At 51.3% G+C, this 22,270-nt stretch overlaps 1 protein-coding gene across 7 annotated transcripts in view; it reads left to right on the top strand.

Annotated features, from left to right (window-relative positions):
- LOC109924998 (beta-adducin-like) overlaps window positions 1–22,270 on the top strand; it is a 67,478-nt gene that overhangs the window by 38,621 nt on the left and 6,587 nt on the right. For 6 of the 7 annotated variants that reach the window (XM_048618604.1, XM_048618603.1, XM_048618602.1 and 3 more), the window contains 11 exons: window positions 2,216–2,367; window positions 5,008–5,088; window positions 7,565–7,714; window positions 8,634–8,777; window positions 10,043–10,141; window positions 10,662–10,838; window positions 13,965–14,216; window positions 17,381–17,500; window positions 20,063–20,152; window positions 21,214–21,376; window positions 22,035–22,130. In XM_048618604.1, coding sequence (XP_048474561.1) covers window positions 2,216–2,367; window positions 5,008–5,088; window positions 7,565–7,714; window positions 8,634–8,777; window positions 10,043–10,141; window positions 10,662–10,838; window positions 13,965–14,216; window positions 17,381–17,500; window positions 20,063–20,152; window positions 21,214–21,376; window positions 22,035–22,130 — 1,524 coding nt within the window. The remainder of the gene's footprint in view (window positions 1–2,215; window positions 2,368–5,007; window positions 5,089–7,564; window positions 7,715–8,633; window positions 8,778–10,042; window positions 10,142–10,661; window positions 10,839–13,964; window positions 14,217–17,380; window positions 17,501–20,062; window positions 20,153–21,213; window positions 21,377–22,034; window positions 22,131–22,270) is intronic. The other variant, XM_048618605.1, reaches the window with a different exon arrangement.

The following is a 22,270-nucleotide window of genomic DNA, read 5'->3' as shown; positions in this document are numbered from 1 at the left end:
TTCCTCCCTGTCCCCCCTCATCATTGTGTCCATCTGAATCACATTCTCCACCCCTTGCTATCTCTGGACTTCACACAATCTAATTTACTGCATTCGCCTCTCGCCACATGATCCCTCTACGTTAAAACGCAGACTGGCCCACGTTCCGTCTGCAAAAGAGACCCTGAGCTTCCGGTTGCCAACAGCCCCACCCTGTTCCCTGGCTGACATCTCTGTCTCAGGCTTGCTGCAGTGCTCCAGCGAAGCTCAGTGCAAGCTGGGGGGGGAGAAAAAAAACACCTCTTCATCCGCTTGGGGACCCTGCAGCCGCCCGGACTGAATGTCGAGTTCAACCACTTTAAAGCCCACTCCATCCTCCCATATCTTGTATTGGCCCACGTCTGTTACCATGTGGATGGCTTTCCACATTTCCATCCACGCTTAGGCCCGTTAACATATTGTGTGGGCTGTTTTCTGTCCAGCTCACCCACTTCTCTCCTACTCACTCAGCTTCTCCTCTGACCTGGGCCTGCTATCCGTAATCCCCCTGTTTGACCTACCCCTTTCATATCTCTCTCTCTCTCTGGGCTCCACCTCCACCTACTCACTCACCTTTCCCCTTCTCGGCTAACCTCCCCAACTTGCGCATAAGTACCACTTCTCCCGAACCTCTAGCCGTTCTGATGGGTGCGAAATCTTAACCCTGCTTTCTTCCCGCGGATGCCTCCAGTCCCGCTGAGTTCCTCCAGCGTTTTCTTGTCGAGTTTTGAATTCTGTCTGCCCATATCGCACGTGTGCACCCCCATCCCGTGCCAGCTCTCCAGTGACCGAGCGCCAAAGCCCTGTGTCTGCCCCTTGCCCGCTGCTTCAGTCCTGATGCCAGCCGAATTCCCCCTCTCCACAGCCTTGGTGGAACCCACCTCCACCCGGAGCGCAGTCCCAGACCCTTCCTTGCGGCAGGGAAAAAGGAAAGGATTTGCGTTCATTCTCGACCCAGCTCCGACCTCCCTCCCCACTGTCTCAAAACGCCGCAAAGCGGGAGTGGGCCTTTCGAACCTATTCCCTCGCTGAGAACAACGGAAGCCGATCCTCTACCTCAATGTCACCATCTTCCCAACTTCTCCCTCGCTGCCTTTAAAATCCATGAGTGTATTTGATCTCTTTCGCGACTATATTCGGCGACTTGGCCTCCGCAGCCTTCTGTACAGGTCGCTGACTGAGCCGTCCGAGTGAATAAATGCCTCCTCGCCTCAGTCTTACCCCATAATCTGAGACTCTCACCCCACCCTACCCCACCTCCGACCCCAGTTCTAGACTCTTTCCCCCCCTCCGACCCAGGGGAAACAGCCTCTCTGCATCTAGTCTGTCCAACCCTGTTAGAATTTGATACGTTTCAATCAGATTCCCCCCCGCCAACCCTCTTGTTCTTCTAAACTCCCGTGAATACATGCCACAGTCGAACCAATTTCTCCTCTATCCCCAGCTTTAGCCTCGTGAGTCTCCGCTGCCCTCCCTCTGCATCCTCTGTCAGGTAGGGAGATCGAATCCAAGGCCTATACTCCGCATCATTCTCACCTAGGCCCTTCTATAATGTCAGAAAGACATCCCTGGTACTGAACCCTGTGCCATGAAGGCCAACGTACCATTCGCCTTACAAATGATGTGCTCTACCTGCCTCTACTGCCATTGACTGGCACCCGATGACACCTTCGCACAACCAAAGACCACCTCCCGCCCTGTTCCCCACTCCTCCACCCAGATCTGCTGCCCACTCTGAACGGGGTTGAAAATGGCAGATGGGCCTTGGAGGGGGGTTTGTGAGTGTTTGAGGGCGAGGGAAGACGGGACAAGGTGGAGAATTGTTTTTTTTTCCCCGATGGAGGTCGTGCCTGGCCGGGGGTTGGGGGGCGTGCGGGTGTCGGGGGGTGCTGGTGGCGATAGTTGTTGGGGGGGGTGGCGATAGTTGTTGGGAGGGTTGGGAGGGGGTGCAGGTCAAAACACAAGCGGCAGAAATCTGGATGAGGTGGAGTCCCTGGAGGGTGGAACGTGGCAGGCCAGTTCCCTGGGGAGGATGGGGGATTAGGAGCGAGTGAGGGCTTCAGTAGCCGACGGAAATCTTGTGAGACGGGAGGGGCCTGGGGACCTTCGCCAGTCGGCGGAGGCTTGTCACGGACAGGGTGGGGGTCGGTGGGGAGGGCTCCGTCATAGCTGTGACCTCGTTGCCTCCCGACGACAGGGCCGGCAATGGTGGCGCCAATCAACGATGTCCACGGAACCGAGTGCCCAGGTTTTGTCAAGGGGGAGCGTCTCATGAGGTGCAAGATTGCCAGTGTCTACCGTCTTCTGGACATCTTTGGATGGGCCCAGCTGGCCAAGACCTACATCACGGTGAGTGCTGTTGGCGAGATTGGTGGTTGGAGGGGGGGTTGAACTCCAAGTTGGCACAATGCCACAATAAGGCAGGGAAGGGTCGGGGGGGGTGCCTGCTGGAGGTAAACCGGGTGTTTGTCAATGTCGGGCAGTCTTGCAGGCCAGGAGCCCTCTCAACGTCAGTGTAGCCTCTTTGGATGGGCATCTGTTCCATTCACGCTCTCATCAGGTTGGCACTGTCACGTCCATGCCCAGAGGGGATGGGGGTGGTGGCAGGCAAGCTGGAGGAGGAGAGGGAGGGAATGACATGGGGTGGGGTGGGGTTGGCAGGAAGCAATCAAGGACCAGGCCATTCGCCCCCCTCCTGTTCCGCCACTCAGTAAGATCTGATTTCTCTCTGCATAACTCTCCCTCCAATAACCTTTCATCAGTCCCCTCTTGACCATCAAGAATCTATCTACCTCTGGCCCTGAAAAAAAAAATTTAAAGATTTTGCATTTGAGGAAGGGAATCCCAAAGCCTCTGAGAGATGGAAAAGTTATTCTCTTAAATGGGCCCTCCCTATTTTTAAACCATGTCCCCTCGCTCTAGATTCACCCACAGAGAGGAAACCTCCTTTCCGCAACCTCCCACAGTCCCCTCAGGATCTTACATTTCAATTCAGTCACCTCTGCCTCTTCTAAATCCCAGAGGGTACAGGCCTAGCCCTGTCTAGCCTTTCCCCATAATCATTTCAGGGATTAGCTGACTAAACCGTCTCTGAAATGCTTCCTCTGCATTAGCATCCCTCTGCAAGTACAGTGACCAGTACTGGATACAGTAAACCAGATGCGGTCTCACCAACACCCTGTTATATCTGAAGCCTAACCTCCCTACTCTTCTATTCAATGAATTATAACGTTTCGAGATTTCCTGATTACTTGCTGTATTAGCGCTGGTTTGGACCAGGCCAAACCTCCCCCCCACCTCAAAATATATTTAGAAGACAGCCTAGACCCTAACTTTTATTCTTATTTTCAAGCCAAGTGCCAGGCGTTGCATTCCGAATCATAATTCGATCACTGAGACAACCAGCAAAACACCATTTATTCTGACACTGTAGTTAAAATACAACAAAAGAAAGAAGAAATTGGAATAACCCAACTCTATTCAAAAAGTTGAGAAGATAATGTCAAGGGAGGATGGCCTAGTGGTTTTATCGCTGGACTGTTAATCCAGAGACCCAGATAATGGTCTGGGGACCTGGGTTCAAATCCCGTCATGGCAGATGGTGGAAGTATTAGTATACAAGTACTAAGTATTTAGAATTAAGAACCTAACAATGACTGTCAATTGTTGGAAAAACCCATCTGGTTCACTAATGCCCTTCAGGGAAGGAAACTGCCATCCTTACCTGGTCTGGCCTACATGTTACTCCAGATCCACAGCAATATGGTTGACTCTTAACTGCCCTCTGGGCAATTAGGGATGGGCAATAAATACTACCTGGCCATTGTCGCCCTCATCCTGTGAATGATTAAAAGAAAAAAAAATAGATTATTTAACCACTGAACAGTAACTGTTCCAACATCCGATGGCCCACACCCTTGGCAAAGGCAAATTTGGTAAAACTGCCTCACAGGCAGTTCTCCAGTCCAGGAGGAAACCAAAACATCAAGAGAAAATTCTGAGAGAGTAGCTGAGAGAGATGCACTGTAGCTTCGAAACCCAGCTTCAAGATCCCAGCAACTGAAAGACTAAAACGAAAAATCCTGGCTGTGCTGGAGCTTGACCACCCACACCCCCCCACCCACCCGTTCAGGCTGTTTCTATTGTTTCAACTTCTTTTTAGAAAGAGCTCTCAAGGTGTTTATTTCATGGGCTTTGGAGCAGACTGCTCGGGTCCTCTGTCACAACCTTTCTTCATTAAAAGAAAGACAAAAGTATTGATGCACTGCACACTTAATCTTCCGTGAATAATGCACAATGACTACCAGATTCCTCTGCACTCCGAGCTCTGCAGCCTCTCACCTGTTAAATAATATGCATTGTTTTATTTTTTGGAGGCAACTTCACACTTTGTACCCCATTTGCCAGATCTTTGCCCACTCACTGAACCCATCTATCTCCCTCCTTGCGTCCTCTATCTTTGACCTATCTTCGTGTCATCGGAAAATTTAGCTCCCATACCTTCAATTCTTGGTCCAAATCATTTCTGTAAGTTGTCAAGAGTTGAGGGCCCACAACTGACCCCTGTGGCACACCACTCTCAATGTTCTAGCCCGAAAAAACAAATCTGACTCTTTGCTCCCTATTCACCAATCTTCTCTTGACGCTAATCTTTATAAAATCAACTTGTCCACCTCTCGCCTTCAGCTGATGGACATTGTGAGAGGGAGCCCGCCTGTTGGTGAAATGGGGCAGGAGCAGGGTTAGGTGCTAGTATGGAGCTGGCAGGCCGAGTGGCCTAGGAAGACGAGAGAAGCGTTGCGGATTCCTAACGTCTCGCCGTGTTCAGAGCGGTCAACCCGGAGGCGGTGGGGGCGGGGAGTTGGTGGTGCTGAAATGTTGAGGGTGGGGTGTTGGGGGTTGAAATTTCGGGGATATCGACACGCAAACAGGCAGAAGGGTCTTTCCCACCACTGGCTGACTGTCCTTACCGGTGTGTTTTGCCCACAGCTGCGCGTCAGTAAGGAGCAGGGTCACTTCCTCATCATTCCCAGAGGGATTTCATACGGGGAGGCCTCCGCTTCAGTCCTGGTGAGTACCCGCGAGTTAGGGAGAGGAGAGGATGAGGTCGGCGATGTCAATGGGCGCATAATCCAGAAAGGAGACTCAGGAAATTCCCTCGTCAGGATCGCATGCTGGCGGCTGACGGGATTTCAGCGCCGTGAACAAACTCTCGGAATTGACAAACCCCCCCTCAGGAATTGGTTGGGGCAATCGATTTCCGTACAAACCCATCTGGTTCACCAATGCCCTTTGACATGTGCCACCCTTACCCGGTCTGGCCTATCTGCTAATCCGATCCACTCGTGCCAACCAATCAGCTCCTGTTTCCACGCTGTATAAATCGTTGTCCCCTTCACGTTTGGCGTTCTTCCAACCCTGTCCTGACGGTCGAAAAACGTGAAGTGTGTTTGTTTTCATTTATATTGACAGTTTGAATGAGAATCTCGAAGGCCTGGTTAGTAAGTTTGCAGATGACACCAACATTGGTGGGACAGTGGACAGTGAGGAAGGTCATCTGAGATTTCAAAGGGTATCTAGGTCAACTGGGCCAATATGTGGAGTTTAATGCAGATGAACGCGAGGTATTGCGTGGTGGGAAGACAAACCAGGGCAGGGCCTACACAGTTAATGGCAGGGCACCTGGGGAGTGTGGTCCAACAGAGAGAACTATGGGTACAGGTACGTAGTTCCTGGAAGGTGGAGTCACAGGTAGACAGGGTAGTGAAGAAGGCGTTTGGTATGCTTGCCTTTATTGGTCAGTGCATTGAGTATTGAAGTTGGGAGGGTCATGTTGTGGCTGTACAGGACATTGGTTAGGCCAAATCTGGTATACTGTGTACAGTTCTGGTCATTCTGCTAAAGGAAGGATATTTTTAAACTAGAGAGGGTGCAAAAAAGATGAACAAGGATGTTACCGGGACTGGAGGGTTTGAGTTATAAGGAGAGGTTGGATCAGCTGGGACTTGTTTTCCTTGGAGCGTAGGGGGCTGACGGGTGACCTTATAGAGGTTTATAACATCATGAGGGGCATGGATAGGGTGAATAGTCAGGGTCTTTTCCCCATGATGGGGGGAGTCCAAAACTAGAGAGTTTAAGGTGAGAGGGGGAAGATTTAAAAAGAGAGCTGAGGGGCAGCTTTTTCCCACAGAGGGTGGTGCGTGTGTGGAATGAACTGCCAGAGGAAGTGGTGGAGGCTGGTACAATTACAACAGTTAAAAGACGTTTGGACAAGTGTGTGTGTTGGAAAGGTTTACGGGGACATGGGCCAAACACAGTTAAATGGGACTAGTTTAGTTTGGGAAACCTGGTCAGCATGAAGGAGTTGGGCTGAAGGGCCTATTTCCATGCTGTAACGATTCAATAAGTGGGCAAGCAGGTAGCAGATGCAGTTAAATGCGGATATGCATGTTCCAGGGAACAAGACGGACAGAGAGAGACAGCAGATTCTGTTCTGAGGGAAGCATATAAGTTCTTGATGGTGGCCAGGCAGGATGGCTACAAGATACAGCATTTTCAGGCTGAGATAGGGATCTCTGATCCAGTCTGAGTTCAAGTAAAAGTGCCCAGTGCGAACACATCAAAGCTACTTTGGATGTGGGTGAGCTATTTTCAGACAGAAGGTCTCTCGTTGTCCAAGTCACAAGGAAAAGATTCTTCTCAATTCTGAAGATGAGCCCACAACATCACCAGTGGTGGCTCAAACACTTTGGTGAGGCATCTTGGGATCTTTTAATCCTGACCAACAGAAGTCATCGTTGCTAGGTCTAGCTTCCGCAATGCCCTAAAATTGAGTTGTTTTTATAAAAATGATGCACAAGTGGAAGCCTTCTCTCCCTGAAAAATAGCATTGACTTTCATCAAGCCTATTCTGTGAAAATTGATCTTGTTGGAACTACCTCAATCTGACCACAAGGTAAGCCTTTGTGCCTGCCAAAACCATGTGCAAGATAGACTCCCTGGGCCTGAACCACTAGGAGAACAGGCCTTTGGGGCCACCTGAACCAGGTTTTTATGCCCACCTATTCCAGGCCTTTGGATCTATCTGAGCCAAGACAGGCTTTTAGTCGTACCTGATCCAACGCAGGGTTTTTGGCCTACCTGAAGCAAAATAAGCTATTGGGCCTACCTGAGCCAAGACAGGCTTTCGGGTATATCTGAGCCAAGATGGGCATTTGCGTCCACCTGACCAAGTTAGCCTTTTGGGCCTACATGACTAAATCACGCTTTTGGGTTTACATGACTAAGACAGGCTTTGAGGCCTACCTGAGCCAGGACAGGGTTTTGAGCATATCTGAGCCAAGACAGGCTTTTGGGTCTACCTGGACTATGTCGGGTTTTGGGCCTACCTGACCAAGACAGGCTTTGGGGCCTGTCTGAGCGAGTGGTTTCACTCACATAGGAAGCCCAACCGCTTGGCCGATGTCTGCTCCTCCCATTGTCAGGCCTCTTCTCCTTCTTCCCTCTGAACTGTTTGTGCCTAACACTGCCGATCTCTCCCCGGCAGGTCAAGGTGAACATCGTGGGAGGCGTGGTGAACCAGGGCAGCAGCGGACTTCCCGTAGACTGCGCGGGATTCGGCCTGCACTCGGCCATCTACGCTGCCCGGCCTGACGTCTGTTGCGTCATCCACTTGCAGACTCCAGCCACGGCCGCAGTGAGTACATTGGGAGCCCTGTGCAACTGGAGCGACCATCCCTGATCCTGTACTCCAATCCTCTCGCCATGAAGGGGACAACATTCCCATTCTCCATCTTCACCGCCCGCTGCTCTAGCAAGGCTGACTTTCAGCGACTGGCGTAGGAGGAACTTTGCACCTTGCCCCCTTTTCCCGTTCGATTGCCATTCGGATAATAATCTGCCTTCCTCTTTCTCTCCCAGAGCCAATAATCTCACACCGATCCCCCATTAAACTGCATCTGCCACACATTTGCCTGCTTACTCAACTCATCCCAATCACACTGAGGCATCCAAACCTGGAGATATTAATTAGTTCCCACCCCTACATCACTCATATCTACAGCAAACATTGTTTTCTGAAGCAGCCTTCTCGATAAACCAGCCAAAAAAATTATAACCTCATATACCATGAAGTTCACTGTATTATTCTGTCCAGTTGTTATTGTGGTTGAATTTATTTACCTCAATATAAATATAATTGTTCTTCAATCAAATGGATGCACGAAATATCAGCAGTTGATTCAATTTCAAGTCAATTTCTCCTCAAATAACATGATCTAGTAATCAGTCGAAGTCTCTCGGTCGATATGTGTTAATTAAAGTAAAGATGCATTATTATTTCAGTGATTTCTGCTGTAAAGACCAACAATGATGTGTATACCCACCCCTGCTTTACATTTCTGTCACTCAGCGTTTGTTTTTACATGGGTAATGATTGCCCAGAATATTGGATCAACCCACACTCTCCTGGTCCCATTGGTGCCAGCTAATAAACCATTTACTGCATTGTGAATAGCTGAGGTCCGAGCACTGATCTCCGCAGCACCCCACTGGTCACTGCCTGCCATTCTTATAAAGGCTGATTAACTTGGAGCTATTCCTTTTCGGTTTTCCAGGTTTCTGCCATGAAGTGTGGCATTTTACCGATATCCCACGAGGCCTTGTTAATCGGAGACGTGGCTTACTATGAATACAACGGAGCCCTGGACGAAGAGAAGGATAGGATCCAACTCCAGAAATGCCTCGGCCCGACGGCGAAGGTACAGCACGTGTCAGCCACTCAATGTCCAATTTCGACTTTAGCCTCGCTCCAATCTGGCTCACGTCCTCGCTGGACCGGGGTGCGGAAAGGCACTGGGTTTGACCCTCTCTCGCAGTATGAACCCTGACCCCTGACACTTGCACCCACTATCTGTTGGCACTCGCCAGCCCCTTGATGCTGGGGATCTCCTTTACCCTGACAGTGCCTGATGGCGTGAGCTCGTGCTAAATTGAGTGACAGATGTCTCCTGGCCTTAACTTGGTATCAACTGGCATTCCTTGCTCAGCCTCTCTCATGCCAACCTCATGTTCATTTTCTTTTACCCACTCATGGGACGTGGGCGTCGCTGGCCGGGCCCAGTATTTATTGCCCCATTCCCCCCTAACAGCCCCCTTTGAGAAGGTGGGGGTGAGCCGCTGCACAGTGCCCTCAGGGAGGGAGTTCCAGGATTCTGACCCAGCGACACTGAAGGAACGGCCGATATATTTCCAAGTCGGGGACGGTGAGGGGCTTGGAGGGTGAACTTGCAGGGGGTGGTGTTCCCATGTACCTGCTGCCCCTTGTCCTTCTGGATGGAAGTGGGTCGTGGGTTTGGAAGGTGCTGTCTGAGGGGCCTCGGTGAGTTGCTGCAGTGCATCTTGTAGATGGTACACGCTGCTGTTACTGAGCGTCGGTGGTGGGGGGAGTGGGATGTTTGTGGGTGTGGGGTCAATCGAGCGGGGGGCTGCTTTGTCCCTGGATGGTGTCGAGCTTCTCAAGTGTTGTTGGAACTGCCCCCATCTGGGGTAAGTGGGGAGTATTCCATCACCCTCCTGACTTTTGCCTTGTCGATGGTGGGACAGGCTTTGGAGGGGGAGTCAGGAGGGGAGTTACTCGCTGCAGGATTCCCAGCCTCTGACCTGCTCCTGTAGCCGCTGTGTTTACGGTTGGCAGATGTGCATTTCTGGCCAATGGTAACCCCTGTTGAGTAGTTTTCTCCCACACCTCTTGCCTCGACCAAACACACCATCAACCCATCCCCAAACTAAGCACCAAATAATGGTACAACTGCCACACTATTGCATCTGACCCAACCCCTCCCCCACCGAATGAACAAAATAAATGTCATGTCAATGACTGTAAATTAATGCCAGCCACAGTGCTCGAGACTGGGGTCATGTCGGAGTGATGTGCAGGACAGCTCGGACACGTGGAAGAGTTTGCAATGCATGGCAGTCACTGCAATGCAATATACTGTTGACCTCAGTTCCCTCTTGCTTCCAGGTTCTGCTTTTAAGAAATCATGGAGTTGTTGCACTCGGCGAGACAGTGGAAGAGGCCTTTTACAAAATTTACCACCTTCAGTCAGCCTGTGAGATCCAGGTAAGGCTTTTGGTCATGTCCTCACCTGATGACTCTGGATAAGAATTGTCCCAGGGACAGTATTCTCCAGCCTTCCTGTCGTCATCCTCATTCCAGGGAGAACCGCACAGCAACTCAGTTCATGGCCACTGTTGTCAATAGGAAGATTAAGGTCGGTTTGAAAGGATTTAGACTCTGAGAGAACCCCCCCCACACAAAACCGAGAGGGAGGGAGAGAGACCCCCCCACCCCCCCAAAAACCGACAGAGGGAGAGGCGGAGAGAGAGACAGCCCGTCCCGGAGGATTTGAGATGGCGGGGTGATTGGCCCCTCGAGGTTTCTCTCTGGGCTCTCCCCAGTTGTTGCTGGTGGTTTATTTGTGGGGTTGGTTTTTCGTACACTATCCCCCCCCCCCCCCCCAATTTGTTGCTTCGCTGCCCTCGGCCCTGACCCTCGCCATACCCAGTGATGCCCCTTACCCATATGGCACCGTGCCAGTGTCTGCTGCTCTGAGCTGACCCCAGTGCCCCTCCTATTGCAGGTCTCGTGCCTCTCCTGTGCCGGGGGAGTGGAGAACGTGACCCTCCTGGACCGCGAGCGGTACCGGCCTCTTGAGGCTGGCGCGCTGGCCCGGGCGGTCACCACCTTCGGCCCCGTGCAGAAGAGCCGGCTCGGGGAGCATGAGTTCGAGGCCCTGATGAGGATGTTGGACAACCTGGTGAGTGAACCTGGCCAGGCGTTCCCTCGGGAGGTTGTGGGAGGTGTCAGGGTTGGGCGGAGGGGGTGGAGGAAGCGTGCGGGTTGTCTCATGATGCCCACTTAGAGGGTTCGAGCAGACAATGTCCCCAAGAACCAAGCTGGAGCTGTCAATGCCATTCCATTATGCCCCTCATCAGGACCGGATGGCAAGAGTGCCAAAACTCGGTGGGAACAACAATTTAGAGGACGCTAGAAGAGGGTGCAGAGCTGGAAGTTGGCAGACAGTGGGAAAATTGTTAAACAGTGAGGAGGATAGCCTACAGTTACAAGGAGGATAGAGATGGGCCAATCAGTGGCTGGTAGAATTCAGGACAAGTGTGAGATGATGCACTCGGGCAGGACAAATAAGGCAAGGAAACACCAGATGAACAGTAGGCCCCTGGGAAACACCGAGGGTCAGAGGGGTCTTGCTGTACATGTACCCAGGTCCCTAAAGGTAGCGGAACAGGGCGATAGAGTCGTTCAGAAGGATTATGGGATACCTTCCTTCATTAACCGAGGCGTAGAGTTTAGGAGCAGGGAGGTTTGGCTGGGAACTGTATATAAAACGTCAGTTAGGCCACACAGCAAGAGTATTGCGTGCAAGTTCTGGAATCCACGTTATAGGAGGGATGTGATAGCACTGGGAGAGGGGGCAAAGGGAGATTTACCAGGATGTTGCCTTGTGGGGCCTGGAGAGTTTCAGTTCTTGAAGAGAGATTGGGACAGATTGGGGGTTGTTTTCCTTAGAGCAGAGGAGATTGAGAGGGGGGACGTGACTGAGATGGATAAAACGATGAGGGGTATCGATAGGGTAGACAGGAAGGAACTTTTCCCCATGGGGGAGGGATCAAAGACCGGGGTGGGGGGCATAGATTTAAGGGAAGGGGCAGGAGGTTTAGAGGGGGACTGGAGGAAAAATGTTTTCACCCAGAGGCTGGTGGGGAATCTGGAAGTCACTGCCTGTAAGGGTGGGAGAGGCAGAAACCCCCATCCCATTGAAGAAGGATTTAGATGGGCACTTGCCATGCCAAGGCTGTGGGCCAAGTGCTGGGAGACCGGGATTGGAATAGTGAGGTGGTTGTTTCTGACTGGCACAGACTCAATGGGCCGAAGGGTCTTTTTCTGTACTGTTGATGACTCTTGTTTGGCGATCTGATTCCAATTGGTAGGGCCCTTGTCAGCGGGATGTGCCAGGGAACAGCTAGCATGAGCTGTTTGCTGAAATTTCGTTGATAATAAAGCCTTGAAGATGTTCATAAAATAAATAGTTCGGATTGGCTGACTGGCAGAAGGCAGGGAGTGGGGGGATAAAGGGGTCTTTTTCAAGATGGCAGCTGGTGACTAGTGGAGTTCCTCAGGGGTCAGTATTGGGACGTGAAACGTTATACATTAACGATCGGGACAAAGGAACTGAGGGCACTGGTGCTACGTTTGCAGATGACCCAAAGATAACTGAGGGACAGGTCAGCGTTGAGGAAGTGGGGAGGCTGCGGAAGGTCTTGGACAAGCTGGGAGAGTGGGAAAAGATGTAGCAGATGGAATACCATGTGGGAAAGTGCGAGGTTATGCACTTTGGGAGGAAGGTTAGAGGTGCAGAGTATTTTCTAAATGGGGAAAGGCTGCGGAAATCTGAAACACAAAGGGTCTGGGAGTCCGAGTTCAGGATTCTGTTCGCGTTACCATGCAGGTTCAGTTGGTAGTTATGAAGGCAAATGCAATGTTAGCGTTCACTTCGAGAGGGGGCTAGAATACAGGAGCAGGGACATACTGCTGACGCTATATAAGGCTCTGGGTCAGGCCGCGTTTGGAATATTGAGAGCGGTTTTGGGCCCCATATCTGAGGAAGAATGTGCTGGCCTTGGAGGGTGGGTCCAGAGGAGGTTTACAAGAATGATCCCGGGGATGAAGGGCTTGTCGTATGAGGAGCGGGTGAGGACACTGGGTCTGTACTCGATGGAGTTTAGAAGGATGAGGTGGGGAATCTGATTGAAACGTACAGAATACTGAGAGGCCTGGATAGAGTGGACAGGGAGAAGATGCTTCCACTCAGTAGGAGAGACTAGGGCCTGAGGGCACAGCCTCAGGGTGAAGGGACGACCTTTAGAACTGAGATGAGGAGGAATTTCTTCAGCCAGAGGGAGGTGAATCTGTGGAACTCATTACTGCAGAGGGCTGTGGGGCCAAGTCATTGAGTGTCTTTAAGACAGAGATAGAGAGGGTCATGATGAGTGAGGGGGGTCAAGGGAGAAGGCAGGAGAGAGGTGTTTAGAAACATACCAGCCATGATAGAATGAGCGAGCAGACTCGATGTGTCGAATGGCTTAATTCTGCCCGAGGTGATCGAGACAAGTTGTGAGTGAGCTAAGACATTTGCAGTGTAACGCAGCCAATGTGAAGGTATACACTCTGGTGTGAGAAGCAGTATGATTTAAATAGTGATAGATTCAGATATGTGGGTGTTCAAAACTGTCCTCAGACACCAGTCAATGGCAGCAGGCAGGCAGGTACAACCAACAATTGGGAAGGCAGACAGATGTTGGCCTTTCGTTGCAAGGGATTGGTGCTCGGAAATCGGGATGCCTTACTGCAGTTCTACAGGGTGAGGCCACTCCTGGAGTAGTGTGCGCAGTTTTGATCTCCCCACCCGAGAGAGGAGACGGAGGGAGTGCAGCACACACTCACTCGGCCCATGCTATCGAGGCCACACAAGCGGATTTAGGCAGGAATAAACGCAGCCGGGATATTACTGGAAGTGTCTCGGGGCGCTCCATTTGTTGTAGGAATTCCCAGGGCTGCGCTACAGTGCTGGAAAGGTGGCCTAAAGTGATGAGGTTTTGGGATGGGAATGGTGTGCAGGGATATGAGCAGAAGGTATGATATTGTGCATAAGGGGATAGAAGCAGGGTGCAGGGACAAATGGCCTCCTTTTGTGCTGTAACAACTGTGTGTTGATTTCTGAAAACTATAAGCTCTTCCAGACAGACACCCGGCAAAGGGTAGATGAATAAGCTTTATCCCGATCAAAGGAAGTGGTGGGAGGTGGGAGGTGTAGTTGGAGGCCTCAGCCCAGGAGACACGGAGTTAACCCTTGTTGGTACGACAGGGCTATCGGACAGGCTATGCCTACAGGCACCCGGTTGTCCAGGAGAGAGCCAAGCACAAGAGCGAGGTGGAGATCCCCGCGACCGTGACGGCGTTCGCCTTCGACGAGGACGTGTTGTGCCCGTCGGCGCTGCGGCACCACAGCCAGAGGCAGCAGCTGGAGAAGACACGGTGGCTGAACTCACCCAACATCTACCTGAGGGTCAGTGACGATCTCCACGGAGACGCCGGCAGGGAGCGGGCCAGAACCACGGTAAGGAGCTTCCGGGAGGCCGTGCCGCCCCCAAAACCAATCCTGCTTTCCCACTCCCCGCCAGCTCGGCCCTTCGTCTGAGTACGTTCTCAGTGGCTGCGAGGTTTCCTGCCTTTAATAGCCTCCCAGGCATTCCCAGATTCCCGACGCCCTCTGGGTGAAAACATGTTGCTGCCTTTCACCTTAAAATGACTCCCCGCATCCCCCCCCCCCCCCCCCTCCAACCCCACCTAACCTTGTCACTGACCCTTTGACTTTCTATACCCGTCCCCCACCCTGTCCATTGTCCCTCATCCCTCATAATCTTAAACACCTCTATTGGGTCTACCCCACCCCCAGCCTTCTCTGCTCCAAAGAAAACAGCCTGAGCTTATCCAGCCTCTAACCTGCTCCATCCTGGGCAACATCCTGGTGAACCTCCCTCTGCCACCAGCACCCCCCACCACCCTTCCAGTGCAATCCCATCCTTCCTATAGTACAGGACCAGAACTGCACGCAGTACTCCAGCTGTGGGCCTCACCAAAGTCCTGGACTGCTCCAACATAACCTCCCCTCTCTTACAATCTCCACCTCAAGGCCCCATCTTAACCACCCTATCAACCTACTCTGTCGCCTTCAGGGGTCTGTGCACACACTCTATCTGTCCCCCTGAGACTCTGAGTGACCTGCCCACTCATGGGGAGTACTCCCTGCGTCTTGTTCCTCCTCCCAAACTGCATCGCCTCGCCCTTAAACTCCATCTGCGCAATCCATCTCTATCCCCCTTTAATCCACACCTTCCTCCTCTCTGTCAGCCACCCGATTAATCTTCACATCATCTGTAAATGTATTTATCCTTCCCCACCTCCCCACCAACATTTCCTTCCATATTTGTGTGTAGAAGCCGCTTTGAGAGTTAAGTGCAGCAGTTGTTGTTGCTTTTCTGTCAAGCAGCCAGTAGATGTTGGCTGACAAACCCACATTTTTGTTATGGGAGTTGAGTTTGCTCCTGTGTAATTATTTCAGGGCACGGTGACAATGAAGGGAGGAAAGGATCTCATCCGGTTCCTCACCAACCTGGGCGCTGGCTCTCTAACATAATAAATATTTCTTTTAAGGCACAGGTACATAGGTTCTTCAGGACGCAAACGATTATCGTGAAATACGCAGGAAGGTAGAGTCAAGGTTCAAATCCGCTCAGCAACGGTCTTATCGAATGGCCTCAAAGGACCATGAGATGTAGGAGCAGAAGTGGGCCATTCAGCCCTTCGAGTCTGCGCTCCCATTCAATGACCTGTTCGTCCTCAACTCCATTCTCCTGCCTCGAGGAAACCCTCAATTCCCCTTCCCTGATTTAAAAATCTGTCTGTCTCACCCTTGAATGACTCCCCTTGGAGTGAAGAAATTCTTCCTCATCTCCATCTTCAATGGGTGACCCCTTACTCTAGGATTACACCCTCTGGTCCTGGACTCTCCCACAAGGCGAAATACCGTCTCCACATCTCACCCTGTCAAGTCTCTCTAAGAATCTTGTCTGTTTCAATAAGGTCGCCTCTCATTCCTCTAAATGAGTACAGGGCCTGACCTACTCAACCTCTCCCCATAAGACAGTCCCTCTGTACCCGGGATCAGCCGAGTGAACCTAATCTGGGCTGCCTCCGATGGCTGGTCTATCTCTGCTTGCATACAGGGCCCCAAAACTGTTCACAGTATTCCAGCTGTGGTCTTGACTCGTGCATAGTACAGTTTTAGCGCAACCTCCCCACTTTTATACTCCATTCCCTTTTAAATAAAAGGCCAACGTTCCATTCAGCTTCCCTAATCCCCACTGAACCTGTATGCTGGCTTTCTGCGTTTCATGGACAAGGATTCCCAAATCGTTCAAGAGTCTTCCTCCATTGGAATCATATTGAGCTCCTCCATTCTTCCAGCCAAAGTGCATCACCTCACGTTTTCCAACATTATATTCCGTCTGCCTACTCATGTAACCTGCCAACATCCCTCTGCAGAGTCCTTGAGTCATCCTCACCATTCGCCTTCCCACCTATTTATGTGTCATCTCCGAACTTGGCATTAGTACATTCCTTTCCCTTTACCAAGTCACCGCCCACTCTTCCCCATATCCCCTTGATGTGAAGTGCATTACTTTAAAATGGCCTTAATTATCGCTCTCTCTCTCTGAACTGATGCAAACTCTTGATTGAACAGGGGCGTCTGTTTAAGAGTAGCTGTTGTCTCTGAGTCTGAACAGGGCCCTTGCTAAAAGCACTCGGAAATGTCAATGATAGCATCGGCGGTGGAAATGTCATGGGGCCCTCCTGGTTGAGAGTGAGCTTGTGGTGGTGGTGAGAGGGGGGGGGGGTGTGGGGGGGGTGGGTGCCAGGCCTGAAGGTGTGGTAGCAGAAATAAGCCATTCAGCCCATCGAGTCTGCCCTTCAGTCCAAGGATCCAACCGTGGGCTGAATGGCCTCCTCCTGTTCTCGTGTAACAGCCTCGAGGAGGGTTGAATGGCCTCCTGTTCCTGTGTAACAGCCTCAAGGATAGGGCTGAATGGCCTCTTGTTCCTGTGTAACAGATGTGAGGAGGGGGCTGAATGGCCTCTTGTTCCTGTGTAACAGATGCAAGGAGGGGGCTGAATGGCTTCCTGTTCCTGTGTAACAGATGCGAGGATCATCAGCAGAAATATCCTTCCCAAATTTTGAATTCTAATGAGTTGGATGCATTAGATCTGTAGTAGGGTTGTTTTTTCTATCACTTTCATACATTGAAAAAACGAACTCGTCAACCGTTTTCATTGCAGTTTTATTTCATAATTTACTTACACGACAGTGGACACTGGCAGTGATCTCTGTTATGCCAGTGCGTGTTGCCAGTGACTGCAGTTGTGCCAGTGGGCACTGGCAATGATCTCTGTTATGCTAGTGCACGTTGCCAGTGACTCTAGTTGTGACAGTGGACACTGCCAGTGATCTCTGTTATGCCAAAGATCTCTGTCCTACCAGTGTGCTCCACCAGTGACCTCTGGCAGTTTACTTCACCAGACCACTTTGCCAGTGTTCTCCGTGCCGTCCTCTGGCAGCCCGCCGCACCTCTGGGCACGGTGAGATGGCGGGCAGGGTTGGGGGGGTGGTTTGCTGACAGCATAGCGACCGGAAGTGACGTGCGTGTGTGTTGATCCGAAACAGTGGCTGAAGGCTGATGAGGTGTCGAAATCCAGCAGCGGGACCCCAATCAAGATTAAAACCCCCAACCAGTTTGTGCCTCTGTTTACAGACCCTCGGGAAGTGCTTGAAACCAGGAATAAGGTAAGCACCCCCTCGCAAGAACCCTGAAGCTATCGAACATAACATGGTAGCAGCCTTTTGGCATAACACAGCCAAGAATGAGAGGTGCTCCTAGCTGGGATTAAAACTGACGACAGCTGATATTTAGCTACAACACAAAGAAATGTGCCCAACATTTATTTTTAAAAAATGGACTGGACCGGGTAGATGCGGAAATGATATTTCCTCTCTGTGGGAGAATCTAAATCGAGGGGGTCACTGTTTAAAAGCAAGGGGTTCATTTAAAACAGAGATGAGGAAATGTTCCTTTCTCAGAAGGGTTGTGAGTCTTTGGAATTGTGACGATGCTGTGGCTTCAAGAGGTTATTTTGTCCTGAATTTTTTTTTTTGAAGAGGAGTTGTAAGGCAGAGGTGAAAAAACAGTCTACCAGATCGACTAGAAAATTAGCTTGTGAGGCCTTTGGGTTTCTTTTAAAACTGGAACAATAGAAGCAGCTTGACTGGGTGGTGACCAGCTCTCACAGAGCAGGAATTCTGTTTTTTTTTTAGTTTTTAGGTTTAACTTTGGCCGTCGCTGCTGGGGTCTTGCAGAAGTGGATGTTATTTGTCCCTCTCTCATTGAATTGTCGGATTACATGTGGGACAATTTATCTTTTTCTGAATTTTTGCCAAGGGAGTGTGTTCAGGGGATGTTACACTAATGGAACAGTTCATTGATCTCTGTTATGCCAAAGATCTCTGTCCTACCAGTGTGCTCCACCAGTGACCTCTGGCAGTTTACTTCACCAGACCACTTTGCCAGTGTTCTCCGTGCCGTCCTCTGGCAGCCCGCCGCACCTCTGGGCATGGTTACTTTATCTATTGTTCTGTTACGTTTTCCAATAGAGTTGTTTATTCCAAATAACGCTTTCTTTCGTTTTGTATTTTAACTCCCGTTCACACAAAATGCGTTTTTGCTAAACATCGAGTAGTTTGACCAATTGCATTGCATCTGGAACAGAGTTCTTGACACATAAAAATAAGAAAAAGTTTGGGTTTAGGCGATCCTCTTAAAATATTTTGAGGGGTTCTGGTCCATGACAGAATTCTGTTCCTCAAAAGGCAATGAATGCAGAAATGTTTTGCATTTTATTTTTAAGGCAGAGGTAAATAGATGTCTGATGATAAAAAGTTAGTGAGGGAATATGAAGGGTGGTGGAGTAAAATCGGACCAGATTTTATTGAATGGCAATCGATTGATAGGGATGACTTGCCTACTGTTGCTGCCTGTTCATCAATTTGCACCCCCCAATCTCTCTCTCAGTGGTTGAGGTTCCTTTTGTTCTGAACTGCATGTTGGATTGATGCAGCTGCCTCACTGTAAGGTGAATACAGACAACTGCAGACTTTCCATAGTACACTTCACACAGGCAGCTACAGGCACATCGAAAATGAGAGTGGGAAGATAACGGGGGGAAGCAAAGGTGCAGTGCGTGAGGGATGCAGGAGAGACAACAGAAAGCAGACAGTAAGAGAGACACAGAGTCATAGCATTGTACACCATGCAAACGGACCCTTCGGCCCAAATCTTCCATGCTGACCAGATATCCTAAACTGATCTAGTCCCATTTGCCAGCATTTGGCCCCTATCCCTCGAAATCTTGGTATTCATGTACCCATCCAGATGCCTTTTAAATGTTGTCATTGTATCAGCCTCCACCACTTCCTCTGGCAGCTCGTTCCATACACGTACCACCCTCTGTGTGAAAATGTTGTCCCTCAGGTCCCTTTTAAGTCTTTCCCCTCTCACCTTAAATCTATGCCCCTCTAGTTTTGGACTCCCCTATCCTGGGGAAAAGACCTTGCGTATTCACCTTATCCATGCCCCTCATGAGTTTATAAACCTCTATAAGGTCACCCCTCAGCCTCTGACGCTCCAGGGAAAATAGCCCCAGCCTATTCAGCCTCTCCCTATAGCTCAAACCCCCCAATCCCGGCAACATCCTCTTAACTCTTTTCACAACAAGAGGCACTGAGAGAGGTGCTGACGAAAGCGGGGAGAGAGAGAGAGGTGAAGGAGGAGTCAGATGAAATGACGATTGAAATTGACATGTGAGAGGCACAGAGGGAGCAAGAAACTGAACAAGTCAAAAGACAGAAATTTGGATATGAGCACTGTTTCAGCAATACATTGGCTGCGTTTAGCTTTTTTTTATTAAAACAAAAGAGCATAACATCAAAAGTTTTTTACCCTATGCTCGGCTAGACAGAACTGGTATAAATTGTTGTGCCCACTGCATTTTGGAACTCTTGCCATTCTGTCCAGATGACCGTAAGGTGGGCATAAGGTTTCCAGCAGGAAGTCAGCAGGCGGGTCGAGGGGCAGAACGGTTCGAGAGAGATTGAGGAGCGAAAAGGTGGGGGTGGGAGGGAAGGGAAAGGCAGTGAAAGGCAATGCAGAAGAAATGGCGTGTGAGACAAGGTGGGACCGGAGGTCTCATTCTCCGCTCCGGAGAAATCAATCGCTTAAAATTGCTCCTTTTTTTGTCTTATTTTGCGTGTCTCCGAAACACCCGGCCGTGCACCATGTCCGTTCTCCCTTAGATTCGCGAGCAGAACCGACAAGACATGAAGTCGGCAGGACCACAATCGCAGCTGTTGGCAGGCGTTATCATGGAAAAGAGCCCCAGCACAGTAAGATCCAACAATCCATCCTTCCAGTAAAGCTGGACGGGAGGGGGGAGCCGCGGAGAAGGTGATTTGGGGCGAGTTGACTGAACGGGCAGATGCAGTTTTAATGGGGATCGATGTGAGCTTACCCAATTTGGGAACAGGAAAGAGGGATTATTTTCTGAATGGCGATTGATGGGGAATGGGTGGGAGGACGTGTAACGAGACCTGGGTGTCCCCTCCTACAGCAGTCGCTGAAAGTCAGCCTCGCAGGAGCAGTGGGGCAGGTGAGGAAGGCCAATGGGATGTTGGCCCCTCCATAGCGAGAGGATCGGAGTACAGGAGCAGGAATGTCTCTCTGCATTGGACAGGGAGAGCCCACACCCTGGAGTATTGTGTGTGGGAGGTTTGGGGGTTCTCCTTATCTGAGGGGAGGGGGTTCTGGCGATGGAGGGAGAGCAGCGAAGGGTTTCCCAGTCTGATTCCTGGGATGGCACGGACTGACGGATAGAGAGAGACCAGATCAGGTTAGGATTATAGTCGCTGGAGTTTAGGAGAATGAAGGGTGGGGGGATTGCATAAAAACTTCTGACAGGGACTAGACAGGGTAAAGGATGTTCCCGATGACTGGGGTAGGGGGAGAAAAGAACAGGGGGGTCACAGTCTAAGGATACAGGGTTGGACTGAGATGGGGAGAAACGCCTTCACCCAGAGAGTGGGGGAGGGTGGGGGGTGCCTGTGGGATTCTCTGCCACAGAAAGCAGTTGGGGGACAAAACACTGAATGTTTTCAGGAAGGAATTGGATACAGTTCTTGGGGCGAAAGGGAGGAACAGGGGACTGAGTTGGATGAACAGCCAATGATTGTGTTGAATGGCATAGCAGGCTGGAAGGGCCGAATGGCCTATTCTTGCCAATGGTTGGATGACAGGTGGGCTAGGACCAGACACAGCGGGCGTAATGGCCTCCTGGTGGGGCTGGGCGGTTGAAGGGATGGTAGGCCGGGGGGGTTGGGTGGGGAGGTGGGGGCTCGGCACTGTGCAAGCAGACGGAGCTGATGACTGCGCCATCTTTGTCTCTCGCCAGTCCACGGATGGAGCTCTGGAGGCTGCCGGTGCCCGGAGTCCGGAAGAGGAGGTGGAATTGGCAGGCGAAGAACCGGAGCCCCCGAACCCCTTCAATGAGCTGACGGACCAGGAGCTGGAGGACTACAAGCGGGAGGTCCAGTGGAAGCAGCTCGGGCTGGACGGTAATGTGTCAGCCTGCCTCAGAAAGAGGCCGCTCAGCCCGTCGAGTCCGCCTTGGCCCTCCGCACAGCATCCCAGGCTCACCCTCCTACCCCTTTCCCTACGTTTCCCACGGCCAGTCCACCCTAACCTGCGCGTCTTTGGACTGTGGAGGCGGGGGGGGGAACCGGGGCCCCCGGAGGAAACCCCACGCAGTACCCCGGGGGGGGGGGGTCCCTGGCACCGTGAGGCAGCAGCACTAACTGCTGAGCCACCTCAATCACTGGATCACACGGACTGTAACCATATCACCTCACTTGCCACAAGTTGCAAGCATCCACAGCCAACTCTTGTTGAGCTCCCTCAATTTCTCCCTTCCTGATTTACAACCTGTCTCAGCCTCAAGTGTCCATCTGTGGGATTTCTGTCTTTGGGATCTTGCTGTGTACAAATTGGCCTCCCCTCAACGCCCAGCCATGGTGACCGAGCTTTTGAAGCGTCTGGTCCTATATCTTAGTGTACAGCTGACCGTGTAATTTACTTGCCTGGCAAACCCCACGAAGGGCCTTTGTGACCTTAAGTGCGCTATACAAATGCAGCTTCTTGTTGTTGACGTCCGTCTCAGTAGCGACCCAGGAGTGTGAAGGGATCTCTGAACACTCGGGAATTTCTTTCTCGCAGGCCCGGACGACGAGGACACTTCCGCTGGGATCTCTCCGCTCCGGAGCCCGGTCCCATCGCCCACTAAGTCGCCCACCTCTCCTCGCTCGCCAGGAGGTAAGGTACCAGGGAATCATGTATGCTCCCGCTCGTTCTCCCAGATACAACCGGCTACTGGTCTGGTCCAGCACGTCCTGCAACTGACTCACGGCCGAGACCAGCAGCCCCTGTCAGTGACTCCCCGCCGAGACCAGCAG

Source organism: Rhincodon typus, chromosome 40 (genome assembly GCF_021869965.1).
Source record: "Rhincodon typus isolate 14 chromosome 40, sRhiTyp1.1, whole genome shotgun sequence".
Lineage (NCBI taxonomy): Eukaryota > Metazoa > Chordata > Chondrichthyes > Orectolobiformes > Rhincodontidae > Rhincodon > Rhincodon typus.
The sequence above is the reverse complement of the archived record's forward strand: the minus strand, read 5'-3'. Positions and strand labels throughout refer to the sequence as shown.